General features: G+C 42.6%; 1 protein-coding gene across 2 annotated transcripts in view; it reads left to right on the top strand.

Moving 5' to 3' along the window:
- Positions 1–1,776: 1,776 nt before the first annotated feature.
- TRIM24 (tripartite motif containing 24) overlaps positions 1,777–23,828 on the top strand; it is a 45,658-nt gene continuing 23,606 nt past the window's right edge. For both annotated transcript variants that reach the window (XM_033163124.1, XM_033163125.1), the window contains exons 1-5: positions 1,777–2,231; positions 17,861–17,979; positions 18,554–18,701; positions 19,963–20,095; positions 22,027–22,143. In XM_033163124.1, the coding sequence (XP_033019015.1) occupies positions 1,850–2,231; positions 17,861–17,979; positions 18,554–18,701; positions 19,963–20,095; positions 22,027–22,143 (899 nt within the window). In that variant the 5' untranslated portion in view covers positions 1,777–1,849. The remainder of the gene's footprint in view (positions 2,232–17,860; positions 17,980–18,553; positions 18,702–19,962; positions 20,096–22,026; positions 22,144–23,828) is intronic.

Raw genomic sequence — 23,828 nt, forward strand, 5'->3', positions numbered from 1 at the left:
AACTAGTTTTTTGCAATTTGTTAATGGCAGCGATACTGCCCTCAGAGACATGAACCTAAGGACTGGGAGAGTTGTAGTCTGTTAAGCTTCAATTACATATTCAGACTGGAAACAGTAATGTAGTAGGTTTTTAAAAATAGGATGATACAATATACAGCTCCATGGCAGTGCTTTAAACACAGGTCTGCTACAGTGTTTTTGCTAGATCAAGGGAAGACAGCACACCTCTGCAATGCCAGGAGTTTGTCCCAGCAACTGCCCAGCTTTCCACTGCAAATTTATATTGGGTAGTGGATACAGTCTCTTTCAGAGCAGGTCTGCATAGTAACAGAAGTTTCACTTGTTTCTCAGATAAATGTGGTATTCTCCTTAACCCAGTTAGAACATATGTTAGTTTGTCTATATGGTCCAAACGGCTACATTCCTGTATGTGTTTTTATTATCGGTACTTCTGAATAAGGAAGCCTCTTGCTTTCTCTGCCGCTTCTTGGCCTTTGAACAGTTCAAAGGATCAACTCACACAGCAAGTAATACTGCACTCCTCCATACCCATGTAAACAGAAAGCAAGACATTATAGGAGTGGTCACCAACCACTCAATCATGGTACAGCCAAACAAACACGCATCCCTACTATTCCAACTAACTCCCTACAAATAGTGCACTTTTTCCAGTAGCATGCCTCAGCAGAAGATGAGAAGCCCGGCTTGTTCCATCAGCTCTGCTGGAAAAGCTGCTCTTTCTTGAGGAGGCAAGCTGTCCTCTGGAGAAAAACAAGGGTGGGTGGTCTTTGGCATCTCCTCCCATCTCTCTCCTGCTTCAGGAGCCACTTTGCTCACCGACTTATTTCTGGGAGAACACAGCAGATATTCCTTCTAATTCAAGGAAGCTTAGTTCAGGACATGTTCCAGTTTTCCCTTGGACCAGTTCTGGGTTTAGTCTTCTCAAGGATGGGGTGCGAGGAGAGAAGATCCTGGTTTTTCTTAAGCGTAGCTTCTGGTGGAGTTGGCACTGAAGGGCTGGCCAGTTTGCAGACCTGGGGAGAAGGTTCACCAGCTGCCCTGCAGAACTCCTTGGAGGGGGCTCAGTATCCCTCAGGGGTGTAGTAGCTCCAGAAAGGAAAGAGTTAATACCTTCACACACTCCCCCCCCCCATTTGCTTCGATGGTGCTTACCTGCTCTTTCTGAGGGGCTTGCAAAGCACTAGGGCGGAGGGGGTCGTGGAAACAGTCTCACTTCACTAGTACTTTACTCTGCCCCATCGCTGGTTCGTAGGAGCAAACCAAATTGACCCACAACCACCTACCACAAGCCGTCCCCGTCCCCGTCCCCGTCCTCCTTCTCCAGGCGTCTTTCGTCCTCCTTACGCCGCCAGGCTGCTATTTCTCTCCCTTGGCCCGAAATGAACCCCCCGCCCCGAATTCGACCATGCCCAGAACAGCCTGCCAATCCCACCGTTTATACAAACGTAATAGCAGTTGGAATCCAAACGGTCGCCAGGCACCTGAGGAGGAAAATGACGCTCTGAGGCTGCTACGGCGAGAACCCCGAGGAGAAAGGGGCGGAGCTTAGAGGGGGACGATAGAGGGGGCGTGGCGTGAAGCGGCGGTCCTGTCACTGGAGGGGGGCGTGAAGGGGGCGGTGCATCGGTAGCCGTTGACCGCGCGTGGCTGTGCGCGCTGGCGACCTCCTCTCCGGGTTCGGTCAAGAAGCAACCGACGTCGCTGCTCCCAGCGGCCGTTGAGGGGCGGGCGCTCCGCTCGTAAGAAGGCGGCGGGGGGGTGAGAGCAGAAGCGGCCGTTGGGAGAGGCGTTTCGCGCCTGAAGTGGCCGGCGCCGCCGCCGCCGAACAATGGACGAGCCTATGGCGGGAGCAGGGCCCACCCCGGCCGGTCCTGTCGCCATGGGTGGGGAAAACGAGGCTGAAAGCCGGCAAGGCCCCGCGGACCGGGCCGAAGGAGAGTCGCGGCTCAACCTGTTGGACACTTGCGGGGTGTGCGGCCAGAACATCCAGAGCCGGCGGCCCAAGCTGCTGCCGTGCCTCCACTCGTTCTGCGTGCGCTGCCTACCCCCTCCGCATCGCTACCTCATGCTGCCGCCCCCCGCCGCACCTTCGCCGGGCGCCGGCGGCCCCAAAGACCCGCCGCTGCCTCCGCCGCCGCCTTTGCTTCAGCCTTCCCCGGCTCCCTCGTCGCCCGTCGCCACGCCGCCCTCGCCGCTGCACTGCAACCCGGGTAAGGAAGCCCGCTCGGCGGCCGTGTCACGACTGGGGGTGAGGAGGAGGAGAGCTCGTAGTTACCTCAGAGCAGAGCGGGCGGTTGTCGCGATTCCTCTCAGCACTTGATACCGGAAGAAATGATAAATTGAGGCAGGGTTCAGTTGGCGAAAAGTGGCGCTGAGGCTGAGGATGGAATAGCGCTCTTTGTCATGGAAATCCTCCCCCCCCCCCCAACTCCTGAGGCAGGAGAAGTGGGGAAGTGAGGGGAGGGGGAAGCATTCTTCTCCACGTACGTTTCAAAGACGAGTCCCGGGGTTTGCAAAATGGGTTCCTGGGCCGAGTCTTACCTCAAGTTGAGCCCTGGTTCCGTAGCGGCATGAGCTGTGGTAGCCAAGTCGGGAGCTTGCTTCGTGGGGTGCGTAAATATGCACAGGCTGAGAGGCAGCCGTCGAGAGACTTGAAGGCAAGCAGGCATGTGAAGGACCCAGTATCCCGGGAGCTGGCATGCGAAAAGCAAACAATAGTGTGTGTGTGTGGGGGGGGGGGATATGTTCATTTTGAGGTTGTGGACTGGAGGCAAGTGTTATGAAGACACAGGCTCTCCACAGAGCTCTGGGATTTATGCTGCTGGCCAGGAAACTTGTGGGATTTTAAACGTAGGGCGCTGAGATCCGATGTAAAACGCCACGTTTGGGAAGGGAAACCATAATGGACTGCAACTTCCCATTGTTTATACACTGCATCCTGTGCTAGCATAGGTGCGAGCCAACAAATCCCCCCTTCGGGGGCTGGGCTCCTTATTATCCTTTCTGAAGCAGATATGGTCCAAAAGGCAACTTAACAGAATGGTCCAAAAGGCAACTGTCTACTCTGTTTTGTTCCTTTACTGAAGATGTTGGGGCTGATGATAAGCACTTCAAAAGTAAAGCATCAGTCCTCGGTTTTGCTCAACAAAGATGACAGGGTAGTAACATTTTGTTATTTCTTTGTACTTCAGTAAGGTACAGCAAGCTAAGTCTTTTCTTGGTAGTTTTTTTTTTGGAGGGAGAGTTTCTTGTCCCTCTCTCGGGTTCTCAGTTTCTTCAGAAAGTGCATTTTTTACTGAAAAAAGAGCTATTCCTGTGCATATCTTGTCTGGATGGCAGATATAGCTAACATTTGTCGCTAACCCTTGACTCATAGTAAGTATGTTGTGTACTTGAGGGAGATGGCTTGTATTGATAGTGATGAGTGTGTTTGAGGATAGTCATCTATGCAGGTTATATATTTATCTCTCTTAAAAAAAAAAATTCCTTGAGCCTCCTATATTGTCAAGGATTTCCCACACATAATTTCAAACGTAATATGTTACTTTTTTCTTACCTTGAAAACTATATACAATTCTTCCAGTGACATGTTTTTCACTCTAATATGTCTGTTGTAAAGGTAATTCAGCTTTTGACCTGTCCGATAATTTTTCATCCATAGCAAAATTATTATATTGCATGGTAAGCAGTGAAAGCTCTTTTTTCCATTGTTCTACTTCCCAGACCAAAAATACTGTACAGTGGTACCTCTGGTTGCGGACACGATCCGTTCCAGGGTGCCGTTTGCACTTCGAAAAGTCTGTAACCAGAGTGGCGCTTTTGCGCATGCGCGAAGTGCTGATAGAGTGCTTCTGCGCATGCGCGAAGCGCACAGAACACTTCTGCGCATGTGCGCACAGCAAAACCCGGAAGTAAACACTTCCGGGGTTGCCATGTTCTTAACATGAAAAAACGCATCCTGAAGCGGCTGTAACCCAAGGTATGACTGTATACCAGTTTGGAATTTTTGTTGTAAAAGTTCCTATTGGTGTTATGAGTTTGGGGGCAGCTAGGTTGTATGCTTGAGCCCCCCTTCTAATTCCTGGATCCAGTGTAGATTCAATTATTGTAATAGCCAGACCTGCCTGGTTATGGCCTTCTAGGTATGAGTCAGTAGGAGAGCAAAACAAGTGGTTCTGTGCTAGATGACAAATGAGTGGGCCTCCCTCCCTCAACTGTTTGTTAGTTAGACAAAAGGCCAGAGTAGAGTTTGAGTGCTATTAGCTAGAAGCTGGGTGCAAAAGCTGCAGGCTAGAAAGGCAGAGAGACAACCATAGCTTATTTCTGCTGGAATTCAAGGAGGACCTGTGAGTGAGGTGTGGAGATTTTAAAGCAGAGGTTGGTGGGCCATCTGCCACTGATGCTTTAATTGAGATTTCTGCATTATAGGGGTTGGACTTGAACAGTGTTTTGAAAAGGACTTTTGGAGATGCAACAATCAGCTGATCATAAGCCTTCTTTTACTGACAAGTTTTACATACCCCACACCTGATTGTCATGTGACAAAGGTATTTGCGAGCAGAAGCAGTAAAGTGTAGAAAGTGTTGGAAAATGCTGAAAAGTGCAGACTCATTCAGCTAGCTGACTCACTCTGACTCATCCTCTAGATGACTCATTCTTTGTACAAATATTGTATCAATTACAGCATGGGTAGGCAAAATAAGGTCTGGGGGCCGGATTCGGCCCAACCGCGTTCTAAATCCGGCCATGGGCAGTCCGGGAATCAGCGTGTTTTTACATGAGTAGAATGTGTCCTTTTATTTTAAATGCATCTCTGGGTTATTTGTGGGGCATAGGAATTCGTACATTTCCTCCCCCCCCAATATATATATTCCAGCCCCCCACAAGGTCTGAGAGACTGTGGACTGGCCCCCTGCTGAAAAAGTTGCTGATCCCTGAATTACAGGAAGACACATGGAGCCAGAAAGTATGAATATAATGGGCTCAGTGTGCTCTCTAGCCTAGTCTAATCTTATTCTGTTTTACTTTGCTCTTCTCCATTATGTGTTTGTAAAGAAGTATGATTGCCTCAGTAGAGTTTTATTCATTTACTGTGAAAACTGTGTTTTTGACTTTGCTGCGTGACGCTGATATACCGTAATGCCAGGTGTAGGGCAGGTAAGGTGTGTGTTGACTGAAATGGCAGTTCCAAGAGGAGGCCAGGTGAGACTAATTCAGTTTGTGGACTGGGACCTGCCACCCCTATTCTAAAATCTGTTTTGGCTTTTCCATACTTTGGTCACATGTTATTTTAATGAACATAATTCATTTTGCAATAGCTCTTTTAGCATTCCATTTTTGTGACTTTCACTCTTCTGCAGCTACTTTTTTCATTTTTTTTTTACTATTGTTACTATCCTGACATCACTATACATGGCTCAAGAGTTTACAGAGGTCAGTGAACAAAAATTGTACAGGTTCTTCTCCTCCAAGAAGCATACCATCTGAAATGTACAAGAACAGGGTATGCAAGAAGAGACTTGGATAGAAAAAGAATGTGAGCAAATTGCAGTTACATATCTGTATTGTACAGCTGAGGAAACTGTTTGTAAAGTGAGACTTGATGTTACTATTTATTTAAAATATTTTAGGGCATCTTTCAGTGCAAGTTTGGCTTGGGGTTGCTTATAACAAATATCAATAATAAAAACCACAGTTTCAGAAATACCAGGGATATGCTGAAAAGGAAAAGGTACGAGAAAAATCTGGATTAGGGGAGGGAAAAGTGTGGGAAGGCAGTGATTAGGAGAACGTCATATAGGCAACAGATAATTAATGGAAGTACAAGATGCTTACTATCCACATTAAACAACTATGAATGAGTCCCTAGTGTTTGCCTCATTGATCTTAATGACATGTGCACGTAGCAGTGTTTCAGATTTTCCAGCCCAAGATATAAGGAGATTGCATGGGGGGCCTGTACAGTATATTGTATTCTTTATACAGCTTTTGTATATGTCAGCATTTAGACTTTCTACTTTAAACTACATATTTTGTGCAGGGATTTCCTCATTGACTATTTTGTTATTGCAGGAAATTTGCCTCTTAGCTTCAGTGTATTCCTGTGCACTTTCAAGAACTTCACAGATCCATAGCCCCCAACACTGTTATTGGGGTGGGTTGTGCTCCTCCTGGGGTAGTTTGTCCACCTTTGGTCCCTACGCTGCTCTCAGCTCTCACCTGTGGCTCCTAGAAGCTGTCAGCATGTGACAGTGGCCACAACACAGAAAATGGCTTTGACTGGTTTGCTAAACCAGGTGAGGGTAGCTATTGGGTCTCAAACCCTCAGTGAAGACAGGCCCTGACCAGGGCCGTCTTAGAGGGATCGGCTGCCATGGCGCGGCGATCCCTCGGCGTCCCTGGTGTGCCGCCTCTCCGCCCGCCTCCCTCCCGCACTGGCCGCCCCTCAGGAGGGGGGGTGGGCGAGCGGGGGATGAGGGGCGTGGCGCTGGAGCGGCGCGGGGCTTTGCGCACCCTTCCAGCGCTCCAGCTGGGGCTCCGGGAGGCGAGGGCGGCTGGCTTTCAGCCCGCCCGTGGGAGCGGGGGTGGGTTGGGGAGGGGGCGCCCAGTATGCCGGTGGGCTCGCGGGGGCGCCCCTGGGGGGCTCGGCGCCCTGGCGCAGCGCGCCACCAGGCCCTGTGGACGTGATGGCCCTGGCCCTGATAGATTGAGCGGGCAGAACCAATACAGTGGTGCCTTGCTTCTCAAACTTAATCCCTTCCAGACTTCTAAAAACAACCCCAAAAACAGCAATTTAACATGAATTTTACTATCTATCGAGACCATTGGCAATAATCAATGTACCCTGTACTATAAAATAAATAAAATAGTATTGTAGATGATAAAAAAATTTTTTAAAAAAAATCTTACCTGCACTGATGATAGTCATTGTTTGGATGGAGGGCTTTTATCCATTTCCGCAGTCACACATTCAATCAATCAATCATAAAACAAAAAACAAGCCACAGACACAAAAATGAAAAGGCAGCAAAAACAAAAGCACCAAATATCACCTCAGAACACTGCAATCAGAAAAGGAAGGCTTTAATTATGATGGGGGGGGGTCTTAAATTTGCTGCTTAAGGGTTAAAACGGGAGGGGGGAAGAATTACGATGAGGGGGACTCAACTGCGCAACAGTGAAAACTTCCAGGTTTGCAGTGTTTGGGTTCCGAGCTGTTCAGAAACTGAGCTGTTGGAAAACCGAAGTACCGCTGAAGTGTGACCAACAGTCAAGAAGGTGGTTGCTGCTTGGGCCCATCAACCTGGGAAAGTAGCCCATCTAGGAGAAGAAAAGCTGATCCTATATTTCCGCTGCCTTGTGGCTATACTCATTTGCAAGAAAGACTTCGGGAGTAAATCCTGAGGAAAATTCTGTACTCTTGTCTTGCAGGACATCTTCAGGAGAAGAAAAGGCTAAGGAGTAAACCGTACACAAATCTTGAGTGCAGTCCCTAATATGGTTAGATGTGTCTTGTACAACTCCTGTAGCAAAGTACAGTGGTACCTCAGGTTACAAACACTTCGAGTTACAGACTCCACTAACCTGGAAGTAGTACCTCGGGTTAAGAACTTTGCCCCAGGATGAGAACAGAAATCGTGCGCTTAGCTAAAGTAGTACCTCAGGTTAAGAATGGTTTCAGGTTAAGAACGGACCTCTGGAACAAATTAAGTTCATAACCAGAGGTACCACTGTAATGCCAAATGTGGAAAGCAGCAGTTATGAGTTAACAGTCTCTGCGGCCACAGCAGGTGCTGTGATTCTCCACTGGTTTGACTTCACCCCAAGAAGGACACCCCAAGAAGGACAGATGGATGACAGCAACAACAATCACTGCTATTCAGCATGTGGTGCTATCATGCTGGCTCAATTGAGATCTGTGTGACAGAATTTTAAGAACAGTTAGAAGTTCATCCACAACTTCGATGCTCTGCTGAACTAAAATGCAATGAACGAATGGAAGAGATTGATCTGCATGGCTATAATTCTGTTCCTTAACCAAAACAGTCTTGCGGGTCAAATAGGGATGCTCGGTGGACTAGCTTTGGGGCTGCTGGCTGGAGGTTCTTGGCATAACAACACCAATGCAGTCAGTACATTCCAAGTTGGTTTACTCATTTATCTTTTAGAAATTGAATGGTTTATATGCACATAGCTCATAATTATGCCAGTAAGCTCACCTGAGCCATGCAAGAAATCATTGCTTTGTGAAGAGCAGGAAACCAGGTTCTTCCTGTAGCATGCAACTTGGTCTGTGCTATCTAACATCTGTTGCAATGCACACACAGCCAAAACCTATTACTTATGTTGTTCTTTGATTAAATTGTTAAGGAATGATTTTAATTCCATCTGCCTTTCTTCACTCATAACATAGTTATGGTAGATAAAAGCAGGAGCTGTAGAAAGTCTGTATGGTTTGTTGACTTGCCCTCCATTGTTCTAGAGCAGTAACTACCAAACATTTCCCCCCACAGATCACTTGAAAATTGCTCAAGGTCTTGCCAGGTCACTTACAGTAATTGTAATGTCCTGTGCTACATGCAATATGATATGTAATCCCCCACTTTTATTTCTTGTATTGTCAGAGCTCCCACCTGAGCTACCAAATTTTAGCCTGTTTTAGGACTGTTCCAAACTGACCTGGTGCCTCATGCTTTGGCACAGGTCCTCACTTTCCCTGTCCCATGCACTTTTTTTGGGGGGGGGGGCTGATGCTTTCCCTAGGAAAATCTGATCTTTTATCACTGAATCAGAGCAAATATCAGTTTCATAGTTTGCCATTTACTCCAAATGTGGTAAAGAGTGGGTTTGTGTGGGGAAAGCACCAAGGGTAAAAAAAAGTGCTTGAACACAAACATGGAAAGCCCGGACCTGTGCCTAGAAATGTGGAGCAGAGGTAAGTATGGGTGAGCCCATAGTCTGACTTAGGAGCCAGAGAAGAAGTGGTAATATGCTAGGTTTACCATTTTCTATCAGAAAGAACACCCGGTTGCTCCAACTGCAAGTAGCCATGGTACTACAGAGCCACAGAGAAGCAGAGTATGACCTTTGCCATCTGCCAGAGGACTATGTTCTGCTGTGTTGAGCAAGTTCAATTAGCTATGGATGATGGGAGTTGTAGCCCAACTAATCTCTGTTGGAAGCCGCCCAGAGTGGCTGGGAAAACCCAGCCAGATGGGCGGGGTACAAATAAATTATTATTATTATTATTATTATTATTAGTGATGTTAAATTATCAAGAATAATATTTTGAAGAATATTATCGAGAATATTCTCGATTAATGAGAATATTAGAAAATTTTCATTTAAAATAGGAGAATACTCATATACTCATTTTAATGCATTGAAAAACTTACTTATTGGTCAGCAGGTCAGCACTGTTGACATATAGGGAAACTTACTGTTTAGTAAAGTACCACAGTGAAAATATATACCGGTAAGCACAAGCCTACTTGTCACTTGCAAGTATCAAATTAAAAAGTAAAACTTGTTTTATAGTTACAGTTAAAGCATTCTAAGATGATGGCACCAGTAATTGTCATGTTAAGGTTTGGTATAAGGAAACTCAGGAGTTAAATCATATTTTATTCTTCCATTAGAACATATACATGTTATAGGACAAGTCAAAAAATACAATTGGCATGTTAAGGTTTGATACACGTAAATTCAGTAATAGGCTATCTTGTGCTTCTAATAGCTCTAACACTTAATAACTGTTTTGGTGACTAAAACACAGCTTGAAAAACAAAACTATATTCATACATATAAAAAAGAAGCCATTAACATTAAATATATTATGATAAAATATTTCAGTATGTCAATCTCTGGTAAATAGCGCCTTGTACCATTGAATGGCACTGCAAAAACCAGTCAAAGGTAAAGGGACCCCTGACTGTTAAGTCCAGTCACGGACAACTCTGGGGTTGTGGCGCTCATCTTGCTTCACTGGCCGAGGGAGCCGGCGTTTGTCCACAGGCAGCTTCCAGGTCATGTGGCCAGCATGACTAAGCTGCTTCTGGCAAACCAGAGCAGCACACGGAAACACCATTTACTTTCCTGCTGGAGGGGTACCTATTTATCTACTTGCACTTTGACGTGCTTTTGAACTGCTAGGTTGGCAGGAGCTGGGACCGAGCAACGGGAGCTCACCCCATTGTGGGGATTTGAACCGCCGACCTTCTGATCGGCAAGCCCTATGCACTGTGGTTTAGACCACAACTCCACCCGCAAAAACCAGTTACTGGCACTAAATAAAAATATAGGAACGTCAACTGTTTAAATCAAGGCCACCTCACATGTTGTTACACATAATTGTATAGGCCTATATACTTTAAGTGTTGTTGTTGTTGTTCAGTCGTTCAGTCGTGTCCGACTCTTCGTGACCCCATGGACCAGAGCACGCCAGGCACGCCTATCCTTCACTGCCTCTCGCAGTTTGGCCAAACTCATGTTAGTAGCTTCGAGAACACTGTCCAACCATCTCATCCTCTGTCGTCCCCTTCTCCTTGTGCCCTCCATCTTTCCCAACATCAGGGTCTTTTCTAGGGAGTCTTCTCTTCTCATGAGGTGGCCAAAGTATTGGAGCCTCAACTTCAGGATCTGTCCTTCTAGTGAGCACTCAGGGTTGATTTCTTTGAGAATGGATAGGTTTGATCTTCTTGCAGTCCATGGGACTCTCAAGAGTCTCCTCCAGCACCATAATTCAAAAGCATCAATTCTTCGGCGATCAGCCTTCTTGATGGTTCAGCTCTCACTTCCGTACATTACTACTGGGAAAACCATAGCTTTAACTATACGGACCTTTGTCGGCAAGGTGATGTCTTTGCTTTTTAAGATGCTGTCTAGGTTTGTCATTGCTTTTCTCCCAAGAAGCAGGCGTCTTCTAATTTCGTGACTGCTGTCACCATCTGCAGTGATCATGGAACCCAAGAAAGTGAAATCTCTCACTGCCTCCATTTCTTCCCCTTCTGTTTGCCAGGAGGTGATGGGACCAGTGGCCATGATCTTAGTTTTTTTGATGTTGAGCTTCAGACCATATTTTGCGCTCTCCTCTTTCACCCTCATTAAAAGGTTCTTTAATTCCTCCTCACTTTCTGCCATCAAGGTAGTATCATCAGCATATCTGAGGTTGTTGATATTTTTTCCGGCAATCTTAATTCCGGTTTGGGATTCATCCAGTCCAGCCTTTCGCATGATGAATTCTGCATATAAGTTAAATAAGCAGGGAGACAATATACAGCCTTGTCGTACTCCTTTCCCAATTTTGAACCAATCAGTTGTTCCATATCCAGTTCTAACTGTAGCTTCTTGTCCCACATAGAGATTTCTCAGGAGACAAATGAGGTGATCCGGCACTCCCATTTCTTTAAGAACTTGCCATAGTTTGCTGTGGTCGACACAGTCAAATGCTTTTGTGTAGTCAATGAAGCAGAAGTAGATGTTTTTCTGGAACTCTCTAGCTTTCTCCATAATCCAGCGCATGTTTGCAATTTGGTCTCTGGTTCCTCTGCCCCTTCGAAATCCAGCTTGCACTTCTGGGAGTTCTCGGTCCACATACTGCTTAAGCCTGCCTTGTAGAATTTTAAGCATAACCTTGCTAGCGTGTGAAATGAGTGCAATTGTGCGGTAGTTGGAGCATTCTTTGGCACTGCCCTTCTTTTGGATTGGGATGTAGACTGATCTTCTCCAATCCTCTGGACACTGCTGAGTTTTCCAAACTTGCTGGCATATTGAGTGTAGCACCTTAACAGCATCATCTTTTAAAATTTTAAATAGTTCAGCTGGAATATCATCACTTCCACTGGCCTTGTTGTTAGCAAGGCTTTCTAAGGCCCATTTGACTTCACTCTCCAGGATGTCTGGCTCAAGGTCAGCAACCACACTACCTGGGGTGTATGAGACCTCCATATCTTTCTGGTATAATTCCTCTGTGTATTCTTGCCACCTCTTCTTGATGTCTTCTGCTTCTGTTAGGTCCTTTCCACTTTTGTCCTTAATTGTAGTAATCTTTGTACGAAATGTTCCTTTCATATCTCCAATAAGTGTATAAAGCATTAAAGCTATGGTACCCTTGTATGGCCAAGGGTATAGAATTGCTAAGAATAAGGTCACACCAAAATAGAAAAAGGCTGTTACATATAGTTGAAATACATACAAATTCAAATGTTCATCAAATTAAATGAATAGCATTTTTAAAACTTAAAAAAAGTTTTCTGTAGCTCACATTTCAGCACTGCCAATGGTGAATGACACAATGCTCAGTAATGTAACTGGATTAAAAAAAAAACTTTATTCATTACTTACACTGGCAATATCACAGCTTGACTTATTATTTACTAGATTTTTTAAATGTGGGTTGTAAAACTGGTTCTTACATTGTAATTTACAGTTTGTGGAAAATATTCTCTGGAGAATTTTCTAGCAGAGAATATTCTTGAGAATATTCTCATTCTCAAGAATATTCTCATCTCACTTCACTAAGCCCAACAGCATGGTTGAGAAAGGCGTATCTAGATTCATAGATGGCCAAAACATTAATGGGCTTCAGGTGCATAGTCAAAACATATCTGTTCTTCCAATCTCTGAGTCTGAAATGGTTACTGGTATATACTGCAGCAGTAGTTACCGGTAGTTTACTGTTTACATGACTTAAATTGTTGATGTTTTATGTATTTTATTAGGTTGTTATGTTTGGTATTAGGGAAATTCCTCTGTAGTTACTATGTGATGAAAAGCGGTATCTAAGTGCATTGAGAGGAATAGTTATAGCTCAGTGGTAGAGTCCCTGCTTTACATGCAGAATGTCACAAGTTCAATTCCTAGCATCTTCAGGGAAATCTGTGGGTGCCCAGCCCCTTCATGGGGAATTTTGTGGGTGCTAGGGTCTCAAGGGCCCCAGGGAGTTGACACCTATGCTGATACTTCCTGCATTTTGGACATGAATGCATAGATCATATTTCTGAGGGAAGTTCTGGATGGAAGGCAATGGTAACGGCAGATACCCATTTTGATTGTGCTCTGGACACTAGCAGGATATGGTGCTCATTGGTCCCAACTGTCAGTTTGCATTTCTTAGTGCAGAAAGTATTGATTTGATGTGATCTTTGCTATTCTACTTAATTCACGAGGGTTATGTGAAAGAAACAAGCAGAAGGTTCACTATGTTTGGTTTATTCCTTCAGAGAAGCTGAGTACAGCTGGCTTAAACTGGTTCTGTTACCTCTTTCAGTCAATGTCATGCTATAATAAAGTAAGGCCAGAAGGAGCCTGGGTTTCACTTTCTCTTTCTATCACTCTTCCCTCTGGTGTGGTGTTCTGTATATAGTATGCTTAGTGTTAAGTTTTAGACTTAAAATAAGTCATTGTAAGTTTAAGTAAAATCTGCTGCAACTGGATTTCTTAAGGACAGTGCCAATCCTGAATGTATTGGATTTGTTACCATTATGCTCATTTGCCTTCAGTAGCAGTAAAGCCCTGCTGGATGATGAAATACAATTGCCTCTGGTCTATTTTTGGGAATTGTGCAACGTGTTTAAGTTTTTACTCTGCTAACTATACTTTGGAATCTACTCTGGATCAATACTGAGTGGAATTAATGACACAAACAGTGGTGGGCTTTGGCACTACAGTACTGTACTTGAAGTCCTTATCTGTTTCACCACATGTCCATCGTTCCAGCATTGGCTGAAAACACATTTCATCTGGAGGTTAGAAGTTTTTTTTAAAAATTTGAGAGCCTTAATAGAAGCCACATTGCTGTTAGCCTTGCTGGCGTACACCTTAAGGTAAAGGTAAAGGGACTCCTGACCACTAGGTCCAGTCGCTGACGACTCTGGGGTTGCGGCGTTCATCTCACTTTATTGGCTGAGGGAGCTGGCGTACAGCTTCCGGGTCATGTGGCCAGCACGACAAAGCCGCTTCTGGCGAACCAGAGCAGTGCACGGAAACACCGTTTACCTTCCCACTGGAGCGGTACCTATTTATCTGCTTGCACTTTGGCGTGCTTTCGAACTGCTAGGTTGGCAGGAGCTGGGACCAAGCAACGGGAGCTCACCCCGTTGTGGGGATTTGAACCACCGACCTTCTGATCAGCAAGCCCTAGGCTCTGTGGTTTAACCCACAGCGCCACCCGCATGTGGAGGGCGTGCACCTTATCTTTTGCCAATACTTTTAAGGGTCTGGAGAGAGAGTAGATCTTGGCCTTCAGCCAACAGTTAATTGACAGAGGTGGCTAGCTGACTTTTTGCACGTATGCACTTTGAAATCTCTAACAAGAAATACATCCATGATGTCTATAAATAAAATGAAAATCAATAGCATGTCATATAATGTGTGGTATTTGGTTGGGCTACCTTTTAAACAAATCATCAGACAAGAAATAGTAAGTTTGAAAACAATGGGTGAATTGACAAGCAATATTGCCTGGCAGAAATGCAAATGTTTGTTACGGATGTTGTTGCATTTGTCTCATTATGATTTTAACATTTAGTAGATAATATAATCAAGAGATGCAGTGGAGCCAGTTTATGACTGATGCAAAGAAACAATGGTAATTTCAAGGACACAACCATTTTTAAATTGGAACAAAAATTATTGTCCTTCGAACAAAAAATATCGTCCTTTGAAAGCAATTCTGAGTTAAAGAAACATTGTAAATGGTTTATCCAGAAATATTGATAAGCAAAAGAAGTTAAACTCAAACTCTTACCTTCTAGTATTATGTTTAAGAGAAAACCTCAATCTGCACAAATGTCAGCTAAAGAAGTGCTACATGGTAAATACAGGCAAATCCTGGTGTAGGTGCCTAACCTGGGAGTAGCCCCCAAACATCAAAACACGTCATGGAAAGGGACGGGACAGGGCAGAGGGGACTTAAGCATGCTCCACCGATGAGCATGAGGCTCCAGAGCAGAACCCCTGCACAAATTGAGGATTGCCTTTACATAGGGCTGGATTCAGAGATTTATTGCATAACTGACTGCATACTTCCCTGAAGGAAGATTCACTCTCATTCGAGTGCCAGGAAACACTGACCTCAACATAATTCAGAATTCTGTGGAATTCTGAGTGTTCTGTCTAGTGACGCTAGTTTTCAGAAAAATATTCTTATATAAATTAGTATAATTTGCATCAGAAAATTTTCAGTTTATATTGGATAATTCTTTGATGTCCTAGGGATATAATTTTACACGTTCATTTCACATTTATGTAGTACACAAAGCTTAAAAAAATTGCCAGTTGTTATCTTTTTGACCTAATGCTTCTCAGATATTTGACCTGAAATATCAAGGTAAAAAATTATTGCACTTAATATGGTTTAAATGATACTTGGTTAAAATTTGTTTGCTGGGGCTGATAAGAGTTGGAATATTTGGAGGGCACCATTTTGGCTACCCTTGCCTACTACAAAACATATTACTAAATGTAACACTTCATCATTCCCTTAAATGCGGCAAGAAGATGGCTGCTTAATCCCAGAGCTCTGGGAGCTGCCTATAAAATCTGGCCACGAGAAAAATTTTCCACCTGCTACTAGCTCTCAAATTAGTGGAGGAGATAAGGAGATGCCTGTGGGTCTTTCACAAAGCGAACAAGGAGACCTTAGGAACTTTTTAAAACTCCAGAAGATGAAGAACACAGCTTAACCGAGATTTAAATAGGGAGGGAGTTTGAGAAAGGAATTTGCTCAACAACATGAGGATTAAAAGAACTCATTAAATTGACATGGAACTACGCACAGCAAGAGAGGTACTATCTGAATGCAGGTGCCCATCAGGAAGATTAGTCATAACACACAGAGAGAACAGTCTTGGCTCTTTGTTGCAAGTGTAGAGGCTGAGGCTTAGAAAAGGGAGGTGGACAAGTCCATCTTCACCAACAGTCTGGGCTGGCCCCATGCTTGACACTTACAGCCTTGAGGGCCTCTTCAGGCACAAGGAGCAGCAGCATGAGGATATGGCCACTTTCTAATGAAGGGCCAAGTTCAGCCTCCCCAGCCAACCCAACATCAGCTTGAACCAGGCGCTGCCTGAGGATCCCTTGCACAAAGAACTGCAAGACAAGCTGGCCATGTATTCAGAGGGGCAGGGAAAAGTGTGCCAGTTTTAATGGAGTTGGGGGTGTTTTGAATTGTTTAGAAATTGTTAAATGGCTGTGTGTGAACTTTTTATTAGTTTAGTTTTGCACCAAGGCAATCAAAATTCCATGCACTGTGTATATTATGTAAATTTCATGATTTATATTTTGCATAATTCTATTTTTCTAGAGATAGTGCGTCAAGGAGTGATGCAGTACTGATTCTTTGCCCCAGTTATTTGAAATCTTATTCCATTATCCCTCTGTCTCAAGAGTTTTCATTAAACATTGCACACACATTTTCAAATATCAAGACTAGAAGCTGGCTGAAAAGTAAAATGGCTGAGATGCTTTGGAAGTTGAAATTTTCTGAAATAGCACCTTCTGCACTTTTTTCTGTGGAATTCCACACACAGAGCCATGGGTTTTGGAACTGTCTTTCTGGAACTGATGCACATGGAGGTAGTTGTTTGCCAAACCTTATAGTCAAATTTTACTTGTGTTTAAAAAAGGGTATACAGGGAACGACCATTTTGTGCATGTTCAAAGTACATGTGTGCCGGTAAAACAACCTTGGATTGTAATCTTGTAATCCAACCTTGATGTTTACCGGTGCATGGGCAACTGTGGTCAAGCTATACTAATCCAGGAACTGCTAGAGCTGTCTTATCAGCCAGAGGTGGTAAAAAACACTCCTTGTCACCTATGACACCTGTTTATCCAGAGAAGCAGAGCTGGATCTAGGAACATGCCTAGACTATATACCTGCTCCTTCAAGAAGAGTGCAATCACGTGCAAATAAATTTAGCTGACCAACTTCCCAGACTTGAGAATCACTCATCCAAAGAGCCTCTATCTTGCCAGGATTCAGACTGAGTTGATTAGCCCTCATTCAACCCGGTCCAGGGCCTTCTCAGCCATTCCTGATTCAGATGTTACAGCGGAATAAAGTTTGGTATCATCAGCATACTGACAGCTGCTCCCAACTGTTTCATATAGATGTAAAATAATAGAGGTGACAATATAATGCTGTGCAGCACTGTATAGCTCAAGAGCCAAGGAGTTGGGAAACACCTATTGCCATCTTCTGGATCATCCCTGGAGACAAATATAATATAAATATTAAAATATTGATATAATATGAATATGGGGCCTTAACATTTATAAATTGTTAATTGCTTGGTTTCATCATAAGTTCACAACAAACATTTCTTTCACTGTACTGTACAGTATTGTGGAAACTTTTCAGCTATTCTGTTTTTCTGTGCCTTTTAAAATATGTTTTCTAGTTCACAGAAGTGAAAGAAATATGGTAAGTATATAAGACATGGAGATACTGGTTAAGTTTAAACAGTCCACTTTCAGTTTTCCCCAGCCTTAATATTCAGTTAAGTTTGCTGAATTTCAAAGTCTTCCTGTTGGCCCTTAATAGAAGACTGGTGTGGTTATTTGTAGCTTCTCTTTTATGAGTCAATACCTGCAACACGATAAAGCTTGTCAAGGAGCATGAAGAATTAAAACATAAAAGTTGTTTGAAAAATTTGCCTTCCTACATCACATAAATGGATTATCATGGCCTGCCCAAAAACGAAAAGAAAAATGGTACTCAACTTGTAGATTAATAAATGTTATGTAGGATCCACCTGAAAAGGGGGAAATACCAGTACGTAAGTTCCTTTTTTATTTCTAAACTTATTAATTCATGTCATTTTTTCTTTCTCCCTAGTTGGTGTTGTTCGTTGCCCAATTTGTGGCCAGGAATGTGCAGAAAGACACATTATCGATAACATATTTGTGAAGGATACTACTGAGGTTCCTAGTAGTACGGTGGAAAAATCAAATCAGGTGAGTGTGCCTGGTGCTTTTCAAATTCCCTAAGCTGTCAACTCGTCAGTCTTCTCTGCATGCCTTATACTTAAAATGAAAATGTTATTGTAGTCATATTTTATATACTAGTTGTCATCTAGGAAATGAAAGTATAGAAGCAGTAAAATATTTGTGTTGTTTGACATTTTATGTATAAGATTTGCAGTTTACAGAGAGAATCTAGTTATCAAAGGGTAATAGTGAATATTGCAATGTGGGAAGGCACAAGGTTTGGAATGGGGGAGAACTTTCTTCATCCCAATATCTACATTCACTCATGGATAACATTCTAGTGGTAGGCAGGATCAGAGGCAAATCTGAGCAGAGCAATGGATGTGATTCTTACCTTTGTAGAGTAGGCTACATTCCAGCCAAAAGTCAGTGGTTTTCAGCATTGCAATGTTAGAGAAGCCTACAAAATAACTATATGTGTAGGTGAGAAATCTAATTTCTGTTCCTCACTTGATTTCCATTCCTACTAATAATGATGCCACTGAAAGCAAATATGCTGATTTGTTTCAGTAGGCATACTTTTTATTTCTGCTTCAACTAGGTTTGTACAAGCTGTGAAGACAATGCAGAAGCCAATGGTTTTTGTGTGGAGTGTGTTGAATGGTTATGCAAGACCTGCATACGAGCTCATCAAAGGGTGAAATTCACAAAGGATCATACAGTCAGACAGAAAGAGGAAGTATCTCCAGGTAAAAGTTCTTTTACTTAATGCTCAGATCTATCTAATGCATTTTCCCACATTCTCTTCTATGTATTAGTTTTGTTCGTTTTCATTATTTCAATATACTTGAAGGTTAACATCTGTACCAGTCTTGAGATATTCTACACAAATGTTTTCAGGAAAATATCTCCTGATCAAGACTATTTTGGGGGCCAGTGGATATCCATTGTTTTAAACTACAATTTAATGTGACATGTGAATGAGGCTATTCAGTGCTAAGGAAAGAGGAAAGAAAAGGTTAACAATATCAATAAATATTATATAAAATTGTTTCTTAATGTGGACAGCAAGCCTCTGATTCTTTATATTCAATAATAACTGCCATACAATATGTTCTTGAACAATGTAATATATTTAAGGCCCACCTGAGCATCATTAAATAAATTTTTAAATTTTGGAAACATAACTTCATATTTAGATACTCATTGCTTGAATCTGGCATATGAAATCCTCAGACTATATGCACAATCCTGCTCCCAACATAAAATGAGCAAAAGTGATATTTCTATTATTTCCCTTCTTTCATAATTTGAAATTATGTTGTGGAGAACAGTGCTAGAGCTGTCCATCAAACATGCCTATAGAGAGTGCATGCTCTAGTTATCTCCCGCTTGGACTACTGCAATGTGCTCTACATGGGGTTACCTTTGAAGGTGACCTGAAAACTACAACTAATCCAGAATGCAGCAGCTAGACTGGTGACTGGGAGCGGCCGCTGAGACAATAAAACACTGGTCCTAAAAGACCTACATTGGCTCCCAGTACGTTTCTGAGCACAATTCAAAGAGTTGGTGCTGACCTTTAAAGCCCTAAATGGCCTCGGCCCAGTATACCTGAAGGAGCGTCTCCACCCCCATCGTTCTGCCCGGACACTGAGGTCCAGCACCAAGGGCCTTCTGGCTGTTCCCTCACTGCAAGAAGCAAAGCTACAGGGAACCAGTCAGAGGGCCTTCTCGGTAGTGGCGCCCACCCTGTGAAATGCCCTCCCATCAGATGTCAAAGAGATAAACAACTACCTGACATTTAAAAAACATCCGAAGGCAGCCCTGTATAGGGAAGTTTTTATTGTGTGACATTTTAATGTATTTTAATCTTTGTTGGAAGCTGCCCAGAGTGACTGGGGAAACCCAGCCAGATGGGCGGGGTACAAATTATTTATTTATTTATTTACCCCTCCTAATCCTAGCAACAACAACAACAAAAGTTTATTCCCCCCTTTAATTTTGCAGAAGCTGTTGGTGTAACTAATCAGCGACCTGTGTTCTGTCCTTATCACAAGAAGGAGCAACTAAAGCTTTATTGTGAAACTTGTGACAAGCTGACATGTCGGGATTGCCAGTTGCTGGAACACAAAGAACACAGGTATTACAATTGCATGTGACCAAGTTGAAGGTGAAACTGGAAGTTAAAGGCAGATTTCAATTTATTCCAAAAATATAAATATCCTATAACCTCTGTGGTGGTTCAGGTTGTAGCCTGGACCGTGAGAGAGAAGAGAGGCAAGCAAACCAGCCAAACCTACCACTCCTCCTTGTTAACTTAACCATTGCTGCCAAGTGGGTAACTTTATTTTTCTCTGACCACCTCCACTAAACAGGCCATTAACCTTCTGGACTTTAAGTGTCCCAACTTACTTTCTATACTGGGTAGAGTACTGTGGCACTTGGGCGTGGAATGAATAAGAAGACCTTGCACCAATTTTCCCCCAAGCAGATGGGGGCACACCTAATTTTTCAAAACAAAATAAAAATTTCTTTCCAGTAGCACCTTAGAGACCAACTAAGTTTGTTCTTGGTATGAGCTTTCGTGTGCATGCACACTTCTTCAGATACCCTGAAGCATGCCTATAGAGAAGAATCTGAAGAAGTGTGCATGCACACGAAAGCTCATACCAAGAACAAACTTAGTTGGTCTCTAAGGTGCTACTGGAAAGAAATTTTTATTTTGTTTTATTTTGTTTTGGCTATGGCAGACTGGAAAGAAATTTTTATTTTGTTTTATTTTGTTTTGACTATGCCAGACCAACACGGCTACCCACCTGTAACTGGACCTAATTTTTCAGTTTGGGTAGCTACACATAAGAGCAGTTTAAAATAAATGCACCCAGCTATACAGTGGTACCTCGGGTTACAGACACTTCAGGTTACAGACTCTGCTAACCCAGAAATAGTACCTTGGGTTAAGAACTTTGCTTCAGGATGAGAATAGAATTCGTGCGGCAGCAGCAGCAGCAGCAGCAGCAGGAGGCCCATTAACTAAAGTGGTACCTCAGGTTAAGAACAGTTTCAGGTTAAGAACGGACCTCCAGAACGAATTAAGTTCTTAACCCAAGTTACCACTTTACCTGTTCTAGACTGTTTCCTTCTGGCTTCCTTCATTGTGCTCTCTAACACATTCCAGTGTTCCTGTTCTCTTAAAGCAGTCTAGGTCCTTTTCTTTCTTGCAGCTCTTCAACTCTCAGTCCTTCGAGTTTCTGACTCCATAACTAGCTATTTTCTAGCTTGACTAATATACAATATTTCACCCCCACTTCCAACCTTTTTGTTAACCGGGAGAAGAATGTATTAGTTCAGTTTCTATTTCCCCTTAATTGCCAGATTCCTAGCATGAAGCTTTGACCTCCCCATGCAAAATATCATTTTGACTCTCAGATGAACAACCTGAGCAAAATATGGCCTGGCTCTTTTAACCTTCCTGTAAACCTTTGACCTTCCTATGCATAAGAGCCTTTACACCAAGACCCAACCATTCGACAACCTAGGTTTTACAACCAAAAGCCCAATGCAAAATGGCTAAAACACATCCATATGTTGAATTTTTAAGGGGCACACTACCTGATAAAGAGTAGCATTAAACCACTGCACTTTCTCAGAATAATCTGATCTTTTTCAGATTCAACAAAAATTAAAATATTTGACATAACCTCCTATGAAACTATTTTAGTTATATTAGTACAATTTTGGTTTTCCTCTTTTGCAGAAAAAGGGGCAGTAAATTTTGGCATGACTAGTCTAAATGTCAAAAGTACTTAGAGGTTTTACAATATAATCAGTGACAATGTTTATGGCCATAGGCCATACAATTTTGGGAATCAAATGCTTTATTGATCATTATTTTATTGGCCTCCCATGACCTATGAAAATAAAATGATTTCATATGAAAAATTGTCACATAATTTGTCTTACCTTTTAGCAACTTTTTAAAAAGTCATTGTTGTGCTGTTCATTTTTTAGTAAGGCAACATGGGGATTATTTTGCTATGTGCATGGTTTGTTGTTTTTCTTTTACTGCAGGTACCAGTTTATAGAAGAAGCTTTTCAGAATCAAAAGGTTATTATTGACACATTAATTATGAAGCTGATGGAGAAAAGCAAATATATAAAATATACAGGGGAGCAGATTCAAAATAGGTACTTGTTTTATAATAATAAAAATCATGTTTATACGACATATATTCTAGGTCAGGGGTCCCCAAACTAAGGCCCGGGGGCCGGATACAGCCCAATCACCTTCTAAATCCAGCCCACGGACGGTTTGGGAATCAGCGTGTTTTTAAAATGCATCTCTGGGTTATTTGTGGGGACTGTCTGGTGTTTTCACTTGAGTAGAATGTGTGCTTTTATTTAAAATGCATCTCGGGGAGGGGCATAGGAATTCATTCATATTTTTTTTCAAAATATAGTCCGGCCCCCCACTGAAAAAGTTTGCTGACCCCTGTTCTAGGCTAAATTTAATCTATATCTATTTCTCATGTTGTGGGTTTCAGGTGATATTTTCCCTTGAGAAGTATTTCTGTAATTGGCTTCATGACCATTGGAATTGTACTATACAATATAACAGTTTAATGTGCACAAAACATTTATTAGAATCACTGTAAAGAGGTTTGATGAACTATATCTAATGTGACTGCATTTGCATTACTATTACTATGGATTGTTGTTGTTGTTGTTGTTTTGTTCCTAAAAATATACTGCTTTACAAAAGAATAATAGAATTGTAGAGTTGAAAGGGACCACAAGGGTCATCTAGTCTAACCCCTTGCAATGCAGGAATCTCAGCTAAATCATACATTACTACACTCTGCTTAAAAACTTACAAGGAAGGTGAGTCCACCACCTCTCATGGGAGTCTTTCCAACTGTCAAACAGGTTTTACTATCAGAAGGTTCTTCCTGATGTTCAGTTGGAATCTCTTTTATTATAACTGTAATTCATTGGTTTGGGTCCTACCCTTCAGAGCAGGGGGAAACAAACTTGTGCTACCCTCTATTTGATGGACAGCCCTTTAGGTATTTGAAGATGGCTATCATATCTCCTCTCAATCTCCTCTTTACCCATTTAAACATACCCAATTCCCTCAACCATTCCTCATAAATCTTGGTTTCCAGACTCTTTATCATCTTGGATGCCCCCTCTGCACACATTCCAGCTTCACATGTACTACTGGCAATCCAGGAGTCCTCCATCTTATATTTGTGCAGCTGGTATTGCTGCCTAAGTGTAGAACTTAACATCTGTCCCTATTGAAAAATCATTTTGTTAGTTTTGGCCCAGTTCTTCAATCTGTTAAGGTCACCTTGTAATCCCTATTCTGTCTTCAGCGGCATTCGCTATCCCTCCCAGTTTGGTGTCATCTGCAAATTTGATGAGCATTGCCTCAGTACCTTCATCTAAGGCACTTATAAAGGATACAAATGAGAACTCTCTGCCCTAAGTCAAGCTTTCAAAAAATGGGAGTATGACAGAGTGGGAGATGGAACAGGAAATGCAAATAATAGTGTACTCAAAATAATATTGATAAAAACACACATTACAATATTATATTGCTTATAATTAATCTTTAAAAACTAACATTAGTCATTCAAAAAATTAAATTATATGGGAGGGGAAGGAGATTGATTTTGAGGTGTTCACTTACAAAGAGGAATAGTGGCATGCATGTTTTGAGAGAAGATCTCTGACAGAGAAGAATAAAAAGGACAGGGGAAAGAACAGTGCTTTTATTCTTTACCTTTCTGGTAACTATTGATGTGGGTTATCCAGAAAATTTTGAATGGAAAAACTGCAGAAAATGTTCCTTTGCAAATTAGCATAAT

The sequence above is a fragment of the Lacerta agilis genome, chromosome 10 (assembly GCF_009819535.1).
Source record: "Lacerta agilis isolate rLacAgi1 chromosome 10, rLacAgi1.pri, whole genome shotgun sequence".
In the NCBI taxonomy this organism is placed as follows: Eukaryota; Metazoa; Chordata; class Lepidosauria; order Squamata; family Lacertidae; genus Lacerta; species Lacerta agilis.